The sequence below is a fragment of the Gorilla gorilla genome, chromosome 19 (genome assembly GCF_029281585.2).
Source record: "Gorilla gorilla gorilla isolate KB3781 chromosome 19, NHGRI_mGorGor1-v2.1_pri, whole genome shotgun sequence".
Taxonomy (NCBI): Eukaryota; Metazoa; Chordata; class Mammalia; order Primates; family Hominidae; genus Gorilla; species Gorilla gorilla.
Genome location: NC_073243.2, coordinates 18,346,167 through 18,361,219, shown reverse-complemented (window position 1 = coordinate 18,361,219; position 15,053 = coordinate 18,346,167). Strand labels below are relative to the sequence as shown.

General features: G+C 42.0%; 1 protein-coding gene across 1 annotated transcript; it reads right to left on the bottom strand.

The window, feature by feature from the left end:
* Positions 1-987: 987 nt before the first annotated feature.
* On the bottom strand, positions 988-1,980 carry LOC101144085 (olfactory receptor 1D5). The gene has a single exon (XM_004058271.5). The coding sequence runs from the start codon at positions 1,924-1,926 to the stop codon at positions 988-990; it is 939 nt and encodes a 312-aa protein (XP_004058319.5). The 5' UTR covers positions 1,927-1,980.
* Between the last annotated feature and the right edge of the window lie 13,073 nt (positions 1,981-15,053).

Below are 15,053 nucleotides of genomic sequence, written 5' to 3'. Positions count from 1 at the left end.
TTTCTTTCTTTGCTCAATATTCCAGGGGTTTGTTCACTTCATTTTATTTTAAAAGAACCTATCTTTGGCTTTTAAAATCCTCTTCATTGTATTTTTGTTTTATATTTTATTGAGTTCGATTCCCAATTTATTTATTAAAATATCTCCTTTCCTCTATGTTCTCTGGGATCACTAAATTGTTCATTTGTTCTAGAATCTTCCCCTTCTACTGGCCGTACTACCACTGCTATTTATGAATATGCATTTATGTTTGAGAGTTTTGTTTTCAGGGGTGGATGGAATTCTTGCATGAAGAGAAGGAAGGTGAGGAACTACAGAAATAAAAGATAGGATGGTCTTTCCAAGGGCAAGGTCTGACTTCCTACAGAGAAAAGGAATGCAGGGAAAAGGCAAGAGAGTGTTGCTTTGAGGCCCCAAAGATAAAATCAACCCAGAGCACAAGAGGAATCTTGTTGGCATTTCTGCATGAACCATATGGGCTGTGTCCAGAGTGACTATATGTCAACATTGAAGTGGTGCATGTTGTACCTGTTAGAGCATCAAGAAAGGGGAAGCCTCACCCAGGGCATCTGTGGTAGGGGTAGTGCAAAGTGTCTTCTCCAAAGAGCTTGAAGATAGCAGGCTCCTTAGAGAAGCCAAACCTCTGGGTTATAAGTGAATGGGTGCTAGAAAACATGAGAGCCCTCCCTAAGCTATGACTGTGTATATATAGATAAGCCTAGGACTGTGGGCCTATGATCAAGCAGGTTTAAATATTTGACCCTGTAAAATCCTGGTAGTAGTGTTAGCATGACATTATTTATTTCCAAGGCTGGTGAGGTCTGGGAGGCACTGGGATACACATTGTGTCTTTTCTTCACCACAGGTAGATATGCTCATTCTGAGCTGGAGCTGTACTCTGACTGTTGTATATCCCAAAGCATAATGCCTTATGTGTGGTGAAGGATATTTCCGGTCTCCACTTCAATCCCCTTTCCAAAATTACCTTCATTTAGGCCTCTGAAAGGGTCTCCCTAGGACTCTTCCCAGAACCCCATGCATATCCTTGTTCCTCAGGCTGTAGATGAAAGGGTTGATCATAGGTGTCACCACAGCATACATCACTGTGGCTACTGAGTCCTTCATGGAGTAGGTATGGAGGGGCTGCAGGTACACCATAGCAAGCGTCCCATAAAAGAGGGAGACCACACCCAAATGGGAGGCACAGGTAGAAAAGGTTTTGTATTTCTTAGAGGCTGAGGGTATTTGAAGGATGGTTCTGACAATACGTACATAGGATGTGGTCATGAACCCTAAGGGGGTGAGGAAGATGAAGCAGCCAGTGGCAACCAACACTGTGTGAATGATGTGGGTGTTGGAACATGCCAGCCGCAGCAGGACGTACATCTCACAGAAGAGGTAGTGTATCTCTCGAGGCCCACAGAAGGTCACCCTGTTCATGAGGAGGGTGAGGAGGAGGCCATAGAGAACAGACAGCCCCCAACACAGGGAGAGGAGCAAGACACAGAGCCTAGGGCTCATGGCTGTGACATAGTGGAGGGGGCAGCAGATGGCCACATAGCGATCATACGCCATCACGGCCAGGATGAGGTTGTCCAGGGTCACCAAGGAGACCAGGAAGTAAAGCTGTGTCAGACACTCTGCATAGGAGATGGCTTTGTTCTGGGACTGGAAGTTCACCAGCATCTTGGGGATTGTGTTGGTGACAAAGAAGAGGTCAGTGAAGGAGAGGTTGGCCAGGAAGAAGTACATGGGGGTGTGCAGGCGGGAATCAGAGCTGATGGCCAGGATGATGAGCACATTTCCCAGCACCGTGACCAGGTACATGGACAGGAACATCCAAAACAGGATCTGCTGCTGCTCAGGACTCTCTGAGATCCCCAGGAGAAGGAACTGTGAGTTCTCACTCTGGTTATCTCCATCCATTCCCCCTACTTTCTATAACATTAACACCAACAAATGTTTATTAAGTGCCCTCATTTGAATAAGGACACGAAGATAAGCAAAATCAACTCTTTTCTTAGAATTAAAATATCTTGGACTAAACTTTAAAAATAATAAAAGCAACAGGTCATTATAGGCACAAAAATAGAATATGGAAAGTATGCAACTTATTTATTCCAGCAACTTCTAAGCTGACATACTGAATATTATAAAAACAATGTCTAAGCCTTATTTTTAATCCTGCCATCTTCCAATAGTCTTGAAGTGTTTAAAGTTTAGTGTGTTACGTTATGATTTTATACAGGGTTTTAAGTGGTATTTAATACAGGTATATGCATTACAAGAAAAGATTATTGTCCAATTGGAGGAAGTGGAGAAATAAAATATTGGAAAGGAGGAAGAAGTATTATTATTACTGGTTGATATAATGATCTCTCTGGGAAATCTAAGAAAATCAGTGGAAACATCATTAGAAAAAAAAAGATACCTGTGATTAGTCAGTGAAGTGACCCATGACAAAATGAACCGGCCCTCAGCTTTCATGGTCCCCGTAAGCCACGTAGTGCAGCGCTAAAGACCGTCCTGTGGGAACTCTTTTTTTTTTTTTTAATTTTACTTTTAGATTCAGGGGGTGCATGTGCAGATTTGTTACAAGGATATATTGAGAGATGCTGACGTTTGGGCATCTATTGATCCCGAACTCTTAAATTCAAGTCGAAGCACTGCCTCTTCTTGGCCGTAATGCCTCAGGCACGTCACTTGTGTTCTTTAAGACTCAGGTTTTTTTAATGTGAAAAATGGGTTGGGGTGAGGAGAAAATTAAGGAATAAAGTACTTAACACAAAGAGCTGACATGTGGAGAGCACTCAATAAATAGTACCTGTTATTATATATGAATGATAAGAATACTAAGATTAAAATATGAAGCACATTATCAGCAAACAATCTATGCATTAAGATATTAATAAGAATCAGCTATGGTCTTCAAATTCTCTATTGAGGCATAAAGTAAAACTTTATTAAATGGACAGATATAACCAAGATTCTAGATAAAAAAGATGAGATGTTGCAAAGGTGCATATTCTGAGTTGTTCTAAAATTTAACCTATTTGAAAGTTAAAATTGTAACAGGGTTTTAAAGAAACAAGAGCTTGTTTAAATTTCCTATAAAATAGGAATGAAAATAAGCTAGGAAAATGTTGAAGACAAGGAGACACTTGCTATATTAAGAACTTTAAAATAGTGGGGGTACTGGTGCTAGAACGAACAGATCAGTAGAACTGTCTAGAAACTTAAGAAACAGCCAAGTTCATGTGGAAGGTAACACTTTAATTCACCAGGGAAGGGTTGCATTATGCAATAAATGACATTAGGACAACTGTCCACCTATTTTTTGGGAAAAGTTACATCAGTGTTTTGTATTTTATCAAACATACTAAAACATACCAAACATACTAGTATATTTTATCAAAATATACTAAAGATTAAAAAATTATTTTTTCCTTTTGAAAACTGAACGTATATGGAATAAAACATTAAAAATCTGAAAAGTTATAAAGGAGATAATATAAATTATATCAAATTCCAGCATGTAGAGTTAGACAACCATGGCTAATGTCTTTTTAGCCGAGACATGCAGGACCACAAAAAGCCAGTCTTGTAACACAATAGGCAAAGAGCTTTGCAGAAAAACAGCCACCCTGAGCAGAGGCCCTGAGCAGGGAAAGGTCGTTCTTGTGTTTAAGGAAGTAAATATAGGCCAGCATGTCTGGGAGCAAAGAGGATATTGGTGAGACAGGATGTTGTGCAATGGCCAGTAATGAACTGTAAAGCAGAAGTGGCTGTGCATATTTAGCAACTATTGTTTTTCTTCGTAGTTTATCAACAGTATTTAAAAAATCAGGTATGGCTGTTGCATTTTTAATAAAACACTTTTTCAGTGTCACTCAAGATACATTATGTGAATAGCCTTCTTAATATGGAAGCATACTTGTATGCCCATTATGAACCACTGAATCAATTTGCTAATATTTTATTTAGACTTTTGTAGTCACAATTATTCGTGAAGTTTGTCTACAGTCTTTTTTGGTACGTGCCTTTTTAGTACGATTTGGCTTGCATCAGAGTCCATACTAAACTTGTATTCACTTATTGTCAAGTCTAACATTTAAAATTTCCTGCAATTTCTTTAATGGCTTACAAGAGAAATTTTAAAAATATTTTGTAGAATTCTTTTTGTATACATTTATGTATTTAGAGATTGGGTCTCACTCTGTTGCCCAGCCTGGAGTACAGCAGTGTCATCACAGCTCACTGTAGCCTTGAACTCCTGAGCTCAAGCCATCCTCCCACCTCAGCCTTCCGAGTAGCTGAGACCACAGGCGTGTGTCACCATGGCTGGCTGATTTAAATTTTTTCTGTAGAAACAGGGTCTTGCTATGTTGCCCAGACTGGTCTCCAACTCCTGGCCTCCAGCGATCCTTCTGCCTTGTCTTCCCAAAGTGGTTTGATTATAGTCATGAGCCACTGAGCCTGGCCTTGGAATTCTTTTTCTAAATAAAAATAGCTTCAGCAGGGTGCAGTGACTCATGCCTGTAATCCCAGCACTTTGGGAGGCAGAGGTGTGCATATCATTTTGGCCCAGCAGTTCCAGACCCAGCCTGGGCAACATGGCGAAACCCCATCTCTACTAAAAATACAAAATTAACTGGGTGTGGCCGCAGATGCCTGTAGTCCCAGCTACTTAGGAGGCTGAGGTGGTAGGATCACCTGAGCCTGGGAGGCCGAGGCTGCGGTGAGCCATGACTGTGCCGCTGCCCTCCAGCCTGGGCAACAGAGCAAGACCCTGTCTCAAAAAAATGGCTCTAAAAAACTATATTGTAATCTATTGATTATAGACAAAAAATTTCCATCGTGAACAATTAAAGCAATACGAAAAAATTTATACAATAAGTAAAAGTCATCCCAAATTCTGTCAGAGCAGCCACTGTTTACACTTTGGTGAAGATACTTTCCGTTTGATTCATTCAGTCACCTTTATTCACTCAGCAATGTGATGGGGAACTTCCTCCAAGTCAATATTGTCATTAGCTATTTTTGTTGTTGTTGTTGTTCAGGGACCTTATTTTTCAGCCTGCATGATAGTTGTTTTTTTTTGAGACGGAGTCTCTTGCTGTCACCCAGGCCAGACTGCAGTGGCACAATCTCAGCTCATTGCAACCTCTGCCTCCCGGCTTTAAGTGATTCTCCAGCCTCAGCCTCCCGAGTAGCTGGGACTATAGGTGCCCACCACCATGCCCAGCTAATTTTTGTACTTTTAGTGGAGAAGGGGTTTCACCATGTTGGCCAGGCTGGTCTTGAACTCCTGACCTCAAGTGATCCACCTGCTTTGGCCTCCCAAAGTGCTGGGATTACAGGCGTGAGCCGCATGATAGTTTTTAAATCTTAATATTTAAAAAAAACACAACCCAGCTACAGGCGTACCTTGGAGATATTGTGAGTTTGATTCCAGATCACCTCAATAGAGCAAATATTGCAATAAAGTGCATCACACAGTGTTGTGGTTTCCCAGTGTATACATGTTACGTTGACACTATACTGTAGTCTATTAAGTGTGCAGGAGCATTATGTCTAAAAATGTACATTCCTTAACTAAAAATACCTTATTGCTGAGAAATGATAGCAATCACCTGACCCTTCAGCAAGTTATGATCCTTTTGCTGGTGGAAGGTCTCACCTTGATGCTGACGGCTGCTGACTTACCAGTGTGGTGGTTGCTGAAGTTTGGGGTGGCTTTGGCAATTTCTTCAAACAAGAACGATAAAGTTGGCCACATCAGTTGACTCTTCCCTTTAGGAAACATTTCTCTGTAGCATGTGATGCTGCCTGACAACATTTTACCTACAGTAGAACTTCTTTCAAAATTGGAGGCCATCCTCTCAGACTCTGCCACTGCCTTGTCAAGTAAGTTCATGTCTATGCTGTATTCTTTGTCGTCATTTCAACCATGCTCACAGCATCTTCACCAGGAGTGGTGTTCATCTCGGGAAACTGCTTTCTTTGCTCATCCGTAAGAAGCAACTACTCATCGGTCCAAGTTTTATTACGAGATTGTAGCTCTTCAGTCACATCTTCAGGCTCCACTTCTAATTCTGTTCTCTGCTCTTTCCATCACACCTGCAGTTACGGAACTCTTCCTCCCAGCGAAGTCTCGAACTCCTCAAATTCATCCATGAGCATTGGAATCAACTTCTTCCCAACTCCTATTAATGTTGATATTTTGACCTGCTCCCATGAATCATGAATTTCTTAATGGCATCTACAATGGTGAATCCTTTCCAAGCTTTCCCTTACTTTGCCCAGATCCATCAGAGGAATCACTATCTATGGCATCTGTAGCCTTACAAAATGTGTTTCTTATATAATCATAAGTCTTGAAAGTAAAAATTACTCCTTGATCCCTGGGCGGCAGATTGGATATTGTCCTAGAGGCATGAAAACAGCATCAACCTTCTTGCACATCTCCATCGGAGTGCTTGGGTGACCATGAACATAATATTTTGAAAGGAATATTATTTTCTGAGTAGTAAGTGTCAACAGTGGCTTAAGATACTCAGTAAACCGTGTTATAAACAGACGTGCTGTCATCCAGGCTTTGTTGTTGCATTTATAGAGCACAAGCAGAATAGATTCAGCCTAATTCTTAAGGGCCCTAAGAGTTTTGAAATGGTCAGTGAGTGCTGGCTTCAACTTAGTCACCAGCTGTATTTGCCCATAACAAGAGAATCAGCCTGTCTTCGAAACTTTGAAGCCAGGCATTGACTTCTCCTCTCTAGCTATGAAAGTTCTAGATGGCATCTTTTTCCAGGAGAAAGCAGATTTGTTTACATTGAAAATCTGTTGTTGAGTGTACTCACCATTGTCAGTTATCTCATCTAGATCTTCTGGATAACTCGTTGCAGCTTCTACATCATCACTTTCTGCTTCACCTTGCACTCTTATGGAGAGGGCTGCTTCTCTTTAACCTTATGAGCCAACTTTTGCTAGCTTCAAATTTTCTTCTGCAGCTTTCTTAGTTGTCTCAGCCTCTGCAGAACTGAAGAGAATTAGGAACTTGCTCTGTATTAGACCTTGGCCTAAGGGAATGTTATTGCGGGTTTGAGCTTCTCTCCAGACCACTAAAATTTTCTCCATATCAGCTAGAAGGCTGTTTCACTCTCTTGTCATTTGTGTGTGCAGTGGAGTAGCACTGTTTAATTTCCTTCAAGAACTTGTCCTTTGCATTGACAATTTGGCTAACTGTTTTGTACAAGAGGTCTAGCGTTTGGCCTATCTCTGCTTTCGATTGTCTTTTTCAACCAGCTTAATCATTTCTGGCTTTTGATTTAAAGTGAGAGACATGTGACTCTCCTTTCACTTGTACACCTAGAGGCCTTTGTAGGGTTACTAACTGGCCTAATTTCAATATTGATATGTCTGAGAATAAGGAGGTCTGAGGAAAGGGAGAGAGACGGAGGAATGGCTGATCAGAGATGGAGGAATCGCTGATCAGCAGTCAGAACACACACGACATTTATTGATTCCGTCCTACTTCTTATGTGGGTGTGGTCCATGGCACCCCCAAATAATGGCAATGGTTACGTCAAAGATCACTGGCCACAGATGAGCATAACAGATGTAATCATGATGACAAAGTTTGAAATGTGAGAATTACCAAAATGTTACACAGAGATGTCAAATGAAGTATCCCTAACAGATATCTATAGAAAACTGCACCTCAAAATAGAACAAGATTCTTTTCAGCCATCCTTGGAATATTCCCCCAGACAGACCATATGCAAGGGCATAAAACAAATCTCAATGATATTCAACAGATGGAAATAACACAAAGTGTGTACTTCAATTACAAAGGAATGAAATTTGCGATGGAAAGAAGAAAAAATGGAGAAAACTCACATATTTGTGATAATCAAACCCCATCCTCCAAAATAACCAATGAATCAAAGAAGCAACAGAAACAAAAGATAAATGAAAGTGAAGATACGGCTTTCCAAAACTTAAGGGATTCGGCGAGTGTAGGGAAAACGGTGGATAGGAGGCAGGACTAACTTGCAGCTCCCACTTGGACGGACAGAGCAGCCCGTGGAGACTCCCATCGTGAGCTTTTGCTCCAAGAACAACCGCAGGAACATACCAGGAAAGCCGAGGTAGAGTGCTCACCTCTGCCTGAGCATGAAGCATGCTTTCGGACAAATTTATCGTGTATTTTCCCTACGGTAGCTGAGGCTCCCCATTTCCCAAGAATAGCTCAAGTTTATGGCCAGGCAGTCAAGGCACAGGATGCTTCAGCCCCAGTGGACTCTCCTGCTTGCCTGACCTCCACTCTCTACTCTAGCAGTGCCTTTGCAGTTTGTATGTTTCTAGAATACACAGAATATTTTGTCTCTGTCCTTCATACTGATTGTTCCTTTTCACCAAATATGCTTTCTTCATTCTGCTTTTCCAGACTGAATTTTTTTCCTTCAATTGTCAGCCTGGTAAGACCTGCTCTAGCACCTGCTTAAGCATCTCCTCCTCGTGACATCTCCCACCCCAGAGGTAACCACTCCAGTTTCTGCACTATTTTTGGCCTTTGTATTCTTTTTGGGATTGACCCTTTGCACATTTTGCTTAACTATCCATTCTCTGCAAGACTGAGAGAGTCTCGAGGGTAGGGACATTACTCTGAATTCCTGCATCCTCAGGATCTTGCACAATGCCAGGCATAATGTAGAGATCAGTAAAAGAAGGTTGAACTAAACTGTATAGAATAGTAGACATTTCATGCATTTGACATAAATGAATGGACAAGAGTCATGAGACCTGGTGCCCATGTATGGATGAAAATGTGGTTGCTTAGCTGATGCCAGGGGAATGTGGAGCGCGTTCTGCAAATTCAGTCTTGAACAGGACAAATTTGAAGTAGCAGCTGGGTAAGCAAATGTTGATGTGGGGACTGTGAGCAACCTAGAAGGTTAAAGTAAGTTGGAGCTACAAGCTTTGGTGGAGGTAGGATGGGGCAGGTAAGCATTTAGCAAATGAATGTGTTTTTTAATTTTAATTTAATTTAATTTTATTTTTTTGACAGAGTCTCACTCTGTCACCCAGGCTGGAGTGCAGTGGCGTGATCTCGGCTCACTGCAACCTCTGCCTCCCAGATTCAAACAATTCTCCTGCCTCAGCCTGCTGAGTAGCTGGGACTACAGGTGCCCACTACCATGTCCAGCTAATTTTTGTATTTTTAGTAGAGACAGGGTTTCAACATGTTGGTCAGGCTGGTCTCGAACTCCAGACCTCACGTGATCCTCCCACCTCAGCCTCCCACAGTGTTGGGATTACAGGCGTCAGCCACTGTGCCCAGCCATGAATGGACTTTTAAATCTCAATTTACAGATTTGAATTCCCTGATATCTAGGGTCAGTGGTATACTGAAAGGAAAGTTTGAGGCAGAAGTGTGGATTCAAATCCTAGATTAACGCATACAGCGTTTCCCCCCACCCCACCCACCCCCGGCAAATAACTCCTCATTTCTGAGCACTTGGACAGAGAATGTGCTTACCGCCTTATCTATATTAAGGTCTTTTATTTAGTCCACACACAGAACTATTTGGCTCTATGAGAGATGATTCCACCAAGAATTAGAAGAGCAATAATCTTTTTACAGTTACTCAGCTTGTAAAAGAATGGGGTCAGTATTTAACCCTCTTTACTGACTCAAAGCTGATGCCCCAACTACTCGACCACATGTTAAAGGACAGCAATAATGTCTACTTTATGCAACGTTAAGAGCTGAAATCCTGAATGTGGAAGGAGTTCTCTAGCTTGAAAGCTGATTTTAAATGGGAGGTGCTGTTATGGGGATGGCAAAGGGAGTCCTGTTTAACCATTTCCTCAAGCTTCTATCTCCCACCCCACTCCAGCAGGAAACTGCTCTCCACCCTGAACATGATTCTGCCCTACTCAGGCACCCTGGGATCCCTCAGTCCCCCCTCGGGTCTGCAGGGAGTGGTCCAGGATGTCAGGGTTGGGACGTAATCGTGTCCGGACACTTGGTGCAGCTACATGGGAGAGAGATGGGGGACATGTTATGATGGGCTTCGCATACAAAGGGATAAGCACTGCCTCGGTCAGAAACTAGAGGGCAGAGAGAGAGAGAGAAATAGGAGCCAGGCTGTCACCCAGAAGACTTAAGTACTGGGCCAGCGAAGGGCACTAGGAAGGAGGTGAACTCCCCGTCACAGAAGGGACTAGAACAGGCTGTACGATGCCATGGGCTGAGCGATCGTTTCAGAGCCAATTGGAGCATTTAGTGGAAGTAAGTGCTGGTTAAGGCCTCTTTTAGCTATAAGGTTCCAAATTACACATTCATGATGGAGTGGTCCTCTGGGATTTCAGTGAAACTGGGAGTAACCCTGAGGACATGCTCTGGAGACTCTTTGTATCTACAGCTTCCCACATCTCTTATCTGTTAGTTGTCTTACGGCTCTAACCACAAACGAGCCCGTTTATTTCCCACACTCCAGAACTTACGTGCAGCCTTGATCCGAAGAGATCTGCGCAAAGTCAGAGCGATTTGACGGCAGAGATGAGCCCATGACCAAAGCTCTGCTTGCCTCTTAGAAAAGCGGTTACAATGAGAAAGAGGGAGCTGATGGGCTCATCCCTGAGATCACCCCAAGGCCCCTACGTGACCTGAGCATGAAAAGCAGCACCGTGGTGATTCCCTGCAGGGCCCCAATCCTGAGCACACTCGCCCACCACCTCTGTTTCTGCCATGGAGAGAAACGGCTTCCACCTTCTTAGACCCCAGAAGAAACTACTTCCTTCCCGCCTTCTGGGTGGGACATCTTCCCAACAGGAGAGAAGGTAGGAGGGAGGTGATGGGACTTCAGAAAACCAAGGCTGCCCAGAGGACTGGACACCTCTGCTCGCCCGCCCTAAAGGTATCATCTCCCACGCTGCAGTGAGCACTAGGATCACCTGCGATGCTCCAAGACAAAAAGCTGATTTTCCCGCCCCTTCTCTGAAGTGCTGGTTCTGTTCTGAGGACCAAGTTATTTTTAGCGAGCCCCGAGTGATTCTGATCCTATGCTTCGGGAAACACTGCTCTCAGCCCAGAAGAGTCAGCAGGGTCTGAACGCTCGTGTGCTGTGAAGGCCGTAGAGACACAAACTCCCATGTAGCGCGGCCTGGGGGAGAGGACAGTGAGTGTGCGTGTGTTACAGAAAAATGCTGCAAGCTTGCTGTTGGGACACTGGCCTTTGTGCCTCCTCTGTTGCTCCCCAGCTGTAGGACTTTGAGTTGGGCAGTCGGTCCCCCAGAGCCACCATGCGGGCATTCTTGTAGGTTGTGAGAATCACAGGCAGCAGGGCGTGTGCCAGTGAGCCCGTGAAAACTGCAGAGTGCCAAAAGGATTGGAGGAATTGTTATCTTACCTTAAACACTTAGCAGTTAGATTATGAAGATGTGAGTATGTTTGCTTTTTGCATCCTTTGGCAAAGATTTAACAAAGATTTCTTTTAATGTCCTTTTTTATATTTTCTGCTAAAAGATTTATTGTTTTACTATTCACATTTAGATTTACTATCAATTTAAAACTGATTTTTGTATCAGGTGAGGTATAGGTCAAGATATATTTTTTATCCCACAAATATGAGAAAGAAAATGGAGGAGAAGATAAGAGGGAAGAGGGAGAAGGAGCATGAGCCTGAGGCGGACGCACCTTACCCACTGCTCTGTGCTGCTCTCAGAGTTCACTGGTTCGGCTGCCTCCACGTTCCTGCTCTACAGGATGAAAATTCAGTAAGGACATAAGAGACTATAATGCATTATTTCCTGAATAGAACTTGGTGACTTGTCCTATTTGCTAAATGTAAAGAAAGAGCAGAGAACTTGTTACCTGCATCTTCAGTCCCTGCAAAAGAGGAGACAGAATTTGAGGCTCTTTATGCCCTGATGAGCCTGGGGGGATTTGAGAACTGATGTCAGAATCCCAGATTCACGATGGAAAGGACTAAACAGGGACTGTATCAGACCTTATCAGTTTTGGAGCCGCCCTGGAGATACAATTCCAAGGTAGCCTCTTGAGATGAACATGGATAATTGCTCCAATGTTATTATCTAGAGGCAAGAACCTTGAGAAATGAGTCTTGTTTACGAGAAGTAAACCAGCTCCTTACTGCGCAGCAGTCCTAAAACACACGCTGGTAGTCGGCCAGAGATAAAGCAGCCCTCATACATATTGCAGCCTGGCTTTGACTTATCAGAGGTCTGGAAAATCTGAAGTACTAAACTTCGATTAGGATGATCTAGACTTCTAGTGACCCCAAGTTCTAAGCAAAAGCAATTGAAACAAAAATCCTATTTGGAGGAACAATGCCACCTTAGAGCTCAAATTACTTCTCTTAATACTTTTTCAAGCACAATATCCAACATACATCTGAAGATAAGACACACAAGGATGAAGGATTCCAACAGCAAGAACCAACAGATGGGAGGCATATAGGGACTCCAGATAATCTAATTATTAGACACAGATTTAAAAAGTCATGCTTATGGTGTCTTAGAAAATAAAATGAAACCTGAAAATTTCATCAGTGACTTTTACAAATGGAACAGTCATAATGAGTAACCAGCACTCAGATGAAAACACATTACTGGCCCTCCAGAAGTCACCTCATTTTCCTCTGTAGTCCTTGTTCCTACACAGGTAATCAGTATCTTGACTCCTAATAGCATAAATTAGCTTTATTCATTTTTGTACTTTATATTAAATCATACAGTTTGTTCTCTTTTGTATCTGCTTCTTTCACTCAACATTATATATGTGTGATTCAGCCACACTGTTGTATGTGGTTGTATATTATTGCTCATATTTATTGCTGTTTAACATTGTATGTGTGAATGTACCATTTAATAAATCCATTTAACCATTGATAGACATTAGTAGCCAGTTGGGCGTGTTCTGAAAAGAGCAGATGCACGTTTCTGTTGGAAATACATACCTGGCATTGAATTTCTGTAACCTAGGGCAGACTTTTGTGTAGTCAACAGGACTAAACAGTTTTCCAAACACGTGTCTCCATTTTAATTTCCCCATGCAGTGTATGACGGTTCTGGTTGCTCCAAATTTTAACATAAGGTGGTATCTGAAGATATTTTGGTGTGTGTGTAGTGGTTTTGTTTATGGTTATAATTTGTATTTTCATGTTGAGTAATGTGGTCAAGTACTTTCTTATATGGCTGTTTATCTGTGTCTGTCTATCTATCGTCTCTCTTTGTTGTCTATCTAACTACCACGTATCTTCTTGTGTAAAGTACCCATTCAAGTATTTTGCTTATTTTTCTATTATGTTATCTTTTTATGTTGGTTTGTATTTCCTTACATGCTTTGTGAGTCTTTGCAAATGCTTGTATTAGGTTGGGGCAAAAGCGATTGCGGTTTTTGCCATTGCTTTTAATGGCAAACCCGCAATCACATTTGCCCCAACCTAATAGACTATCTGTGTCAAGTTTGTGGGTTGGCTTTTATGCAACTAATGGTGGATTTTGAGAAACAGAAGATTTTAATTTTAATGTAGTCCAATTTATCAATTTTTGTTTCAGAATTATTGCTTTTTGCATCCTTTAAAAGTAATATTTGTGAAAGTTCTTTTTTATATTTTCTGCTAAAAGATGTATTGTTTTACCACTCACATTTAGATTTACCATCAATCTAAAACTGGTTTTCATGTCAGATGAGGTATAGGTCAAGATGTATTTTTATCCTACAAATATGAATCTCCAGCTGACCCAGTGCCATTTATTGAAAAGACCATCTTTCCATACTGCATTGTTGTGTAAATGGTTTTTTTACATCTTTATTGAGGTATAACTAACAAATAAAAATTATTTAAGGTTTATATAGTGCTGTTTTGATATATGTAATATATATCTATTGTAAATGATCACCACAGTCAAGCTAATTAGCATATCCATCATTTCACACAGTTACTCTTATTTTGGTGTGAGAATACACTAGATCTATTCTTTTTGCAAATTTTGACTATGTAACATTGTATTATTGGCTATAGACTGGGTATGGTGGCTCAGGCCTGTATTCTTAGCACTTTAGGAGGCTAGGGCGGGAGGATTACTTGAGGCCAGCAGTTTGAGACCAGCCTAGGCGACATAGTGAGACCCCATCTCTAGAGAAATTAATAAAGAATTAGTCAGGCCTGGCGGTGTGTGCCCACAGTCTTAGCTACTTGGGAGGCTGAGGTGGGAGAATTGCTTTAACCCAGGAGTTGGGGGCCACAGTGAACTATGATCCTGCCACTGCACTCCAGCTTGGGCGACAGAGCAAGACCTTGCCTCTAAAACACCACCACCACCACCAACAACAACAACAAACTGTAGTTACCGTGCTATATATTAGCTCTCCAGAACTTGCTCATAACTGGAAGTTTGTTACCTTTCACCAATGCTTCCTCAATTCCTCCGTCTCCTGACCTCTGGCAACCACTCTTTTAGTCTGCTTCTGTGAGCTATACTTTTAAAAAAATCTTTAGGCCAGGTGAGGTGGCTCACGCCTGTAATCCCAGTGCTTTGGGGGGCCGAGGCAGGCAGATCATGAGGTCAGGAGTTCAATACCATCCTGGCTAACACGGTGAAACCCCATCTCTACTAAAATACAAAAAAAATTAGCCGGGCATAGGTGGTGCACGCCTGTAGTCCCACCTACTCGGGAGGCTGAGGCAGGAGAATGGCGTAAAACCGGGAGGCGGAGCTTGCAGTGAGCCAAGATCATGCCACTGCACTCCAGCCTGGGAGACAGAGCGAGACTCCGTCTCAAAAAAAAAAAAAATCTTTAATTTTTAATTTTTGTGAGTTCATAGTACATGTATATATTTATGGGGTACATGAGACGCTTTGATACAAACATGCAATGTATCATAATTACATCATGGAAAATGGTATTTTCCCTCAAGTATTTATCCTTTGTGTTACAAACAATCCAATTATACCCTTTTAGTTATTTTACAACGTACAATTAAATTATTATTGACTATAGTCACCCTGTCCTGGGCCTT

Excerpts from the sequence above, each read along its gene's own strand:
- LOC101144085 (XM_004058271.5), bottom strand. The coding sequence starts at position 1,926 with ATGGATGGAGATAACCAGAGTGAGAACTCACAGTTCCTTCTCCTGGGG.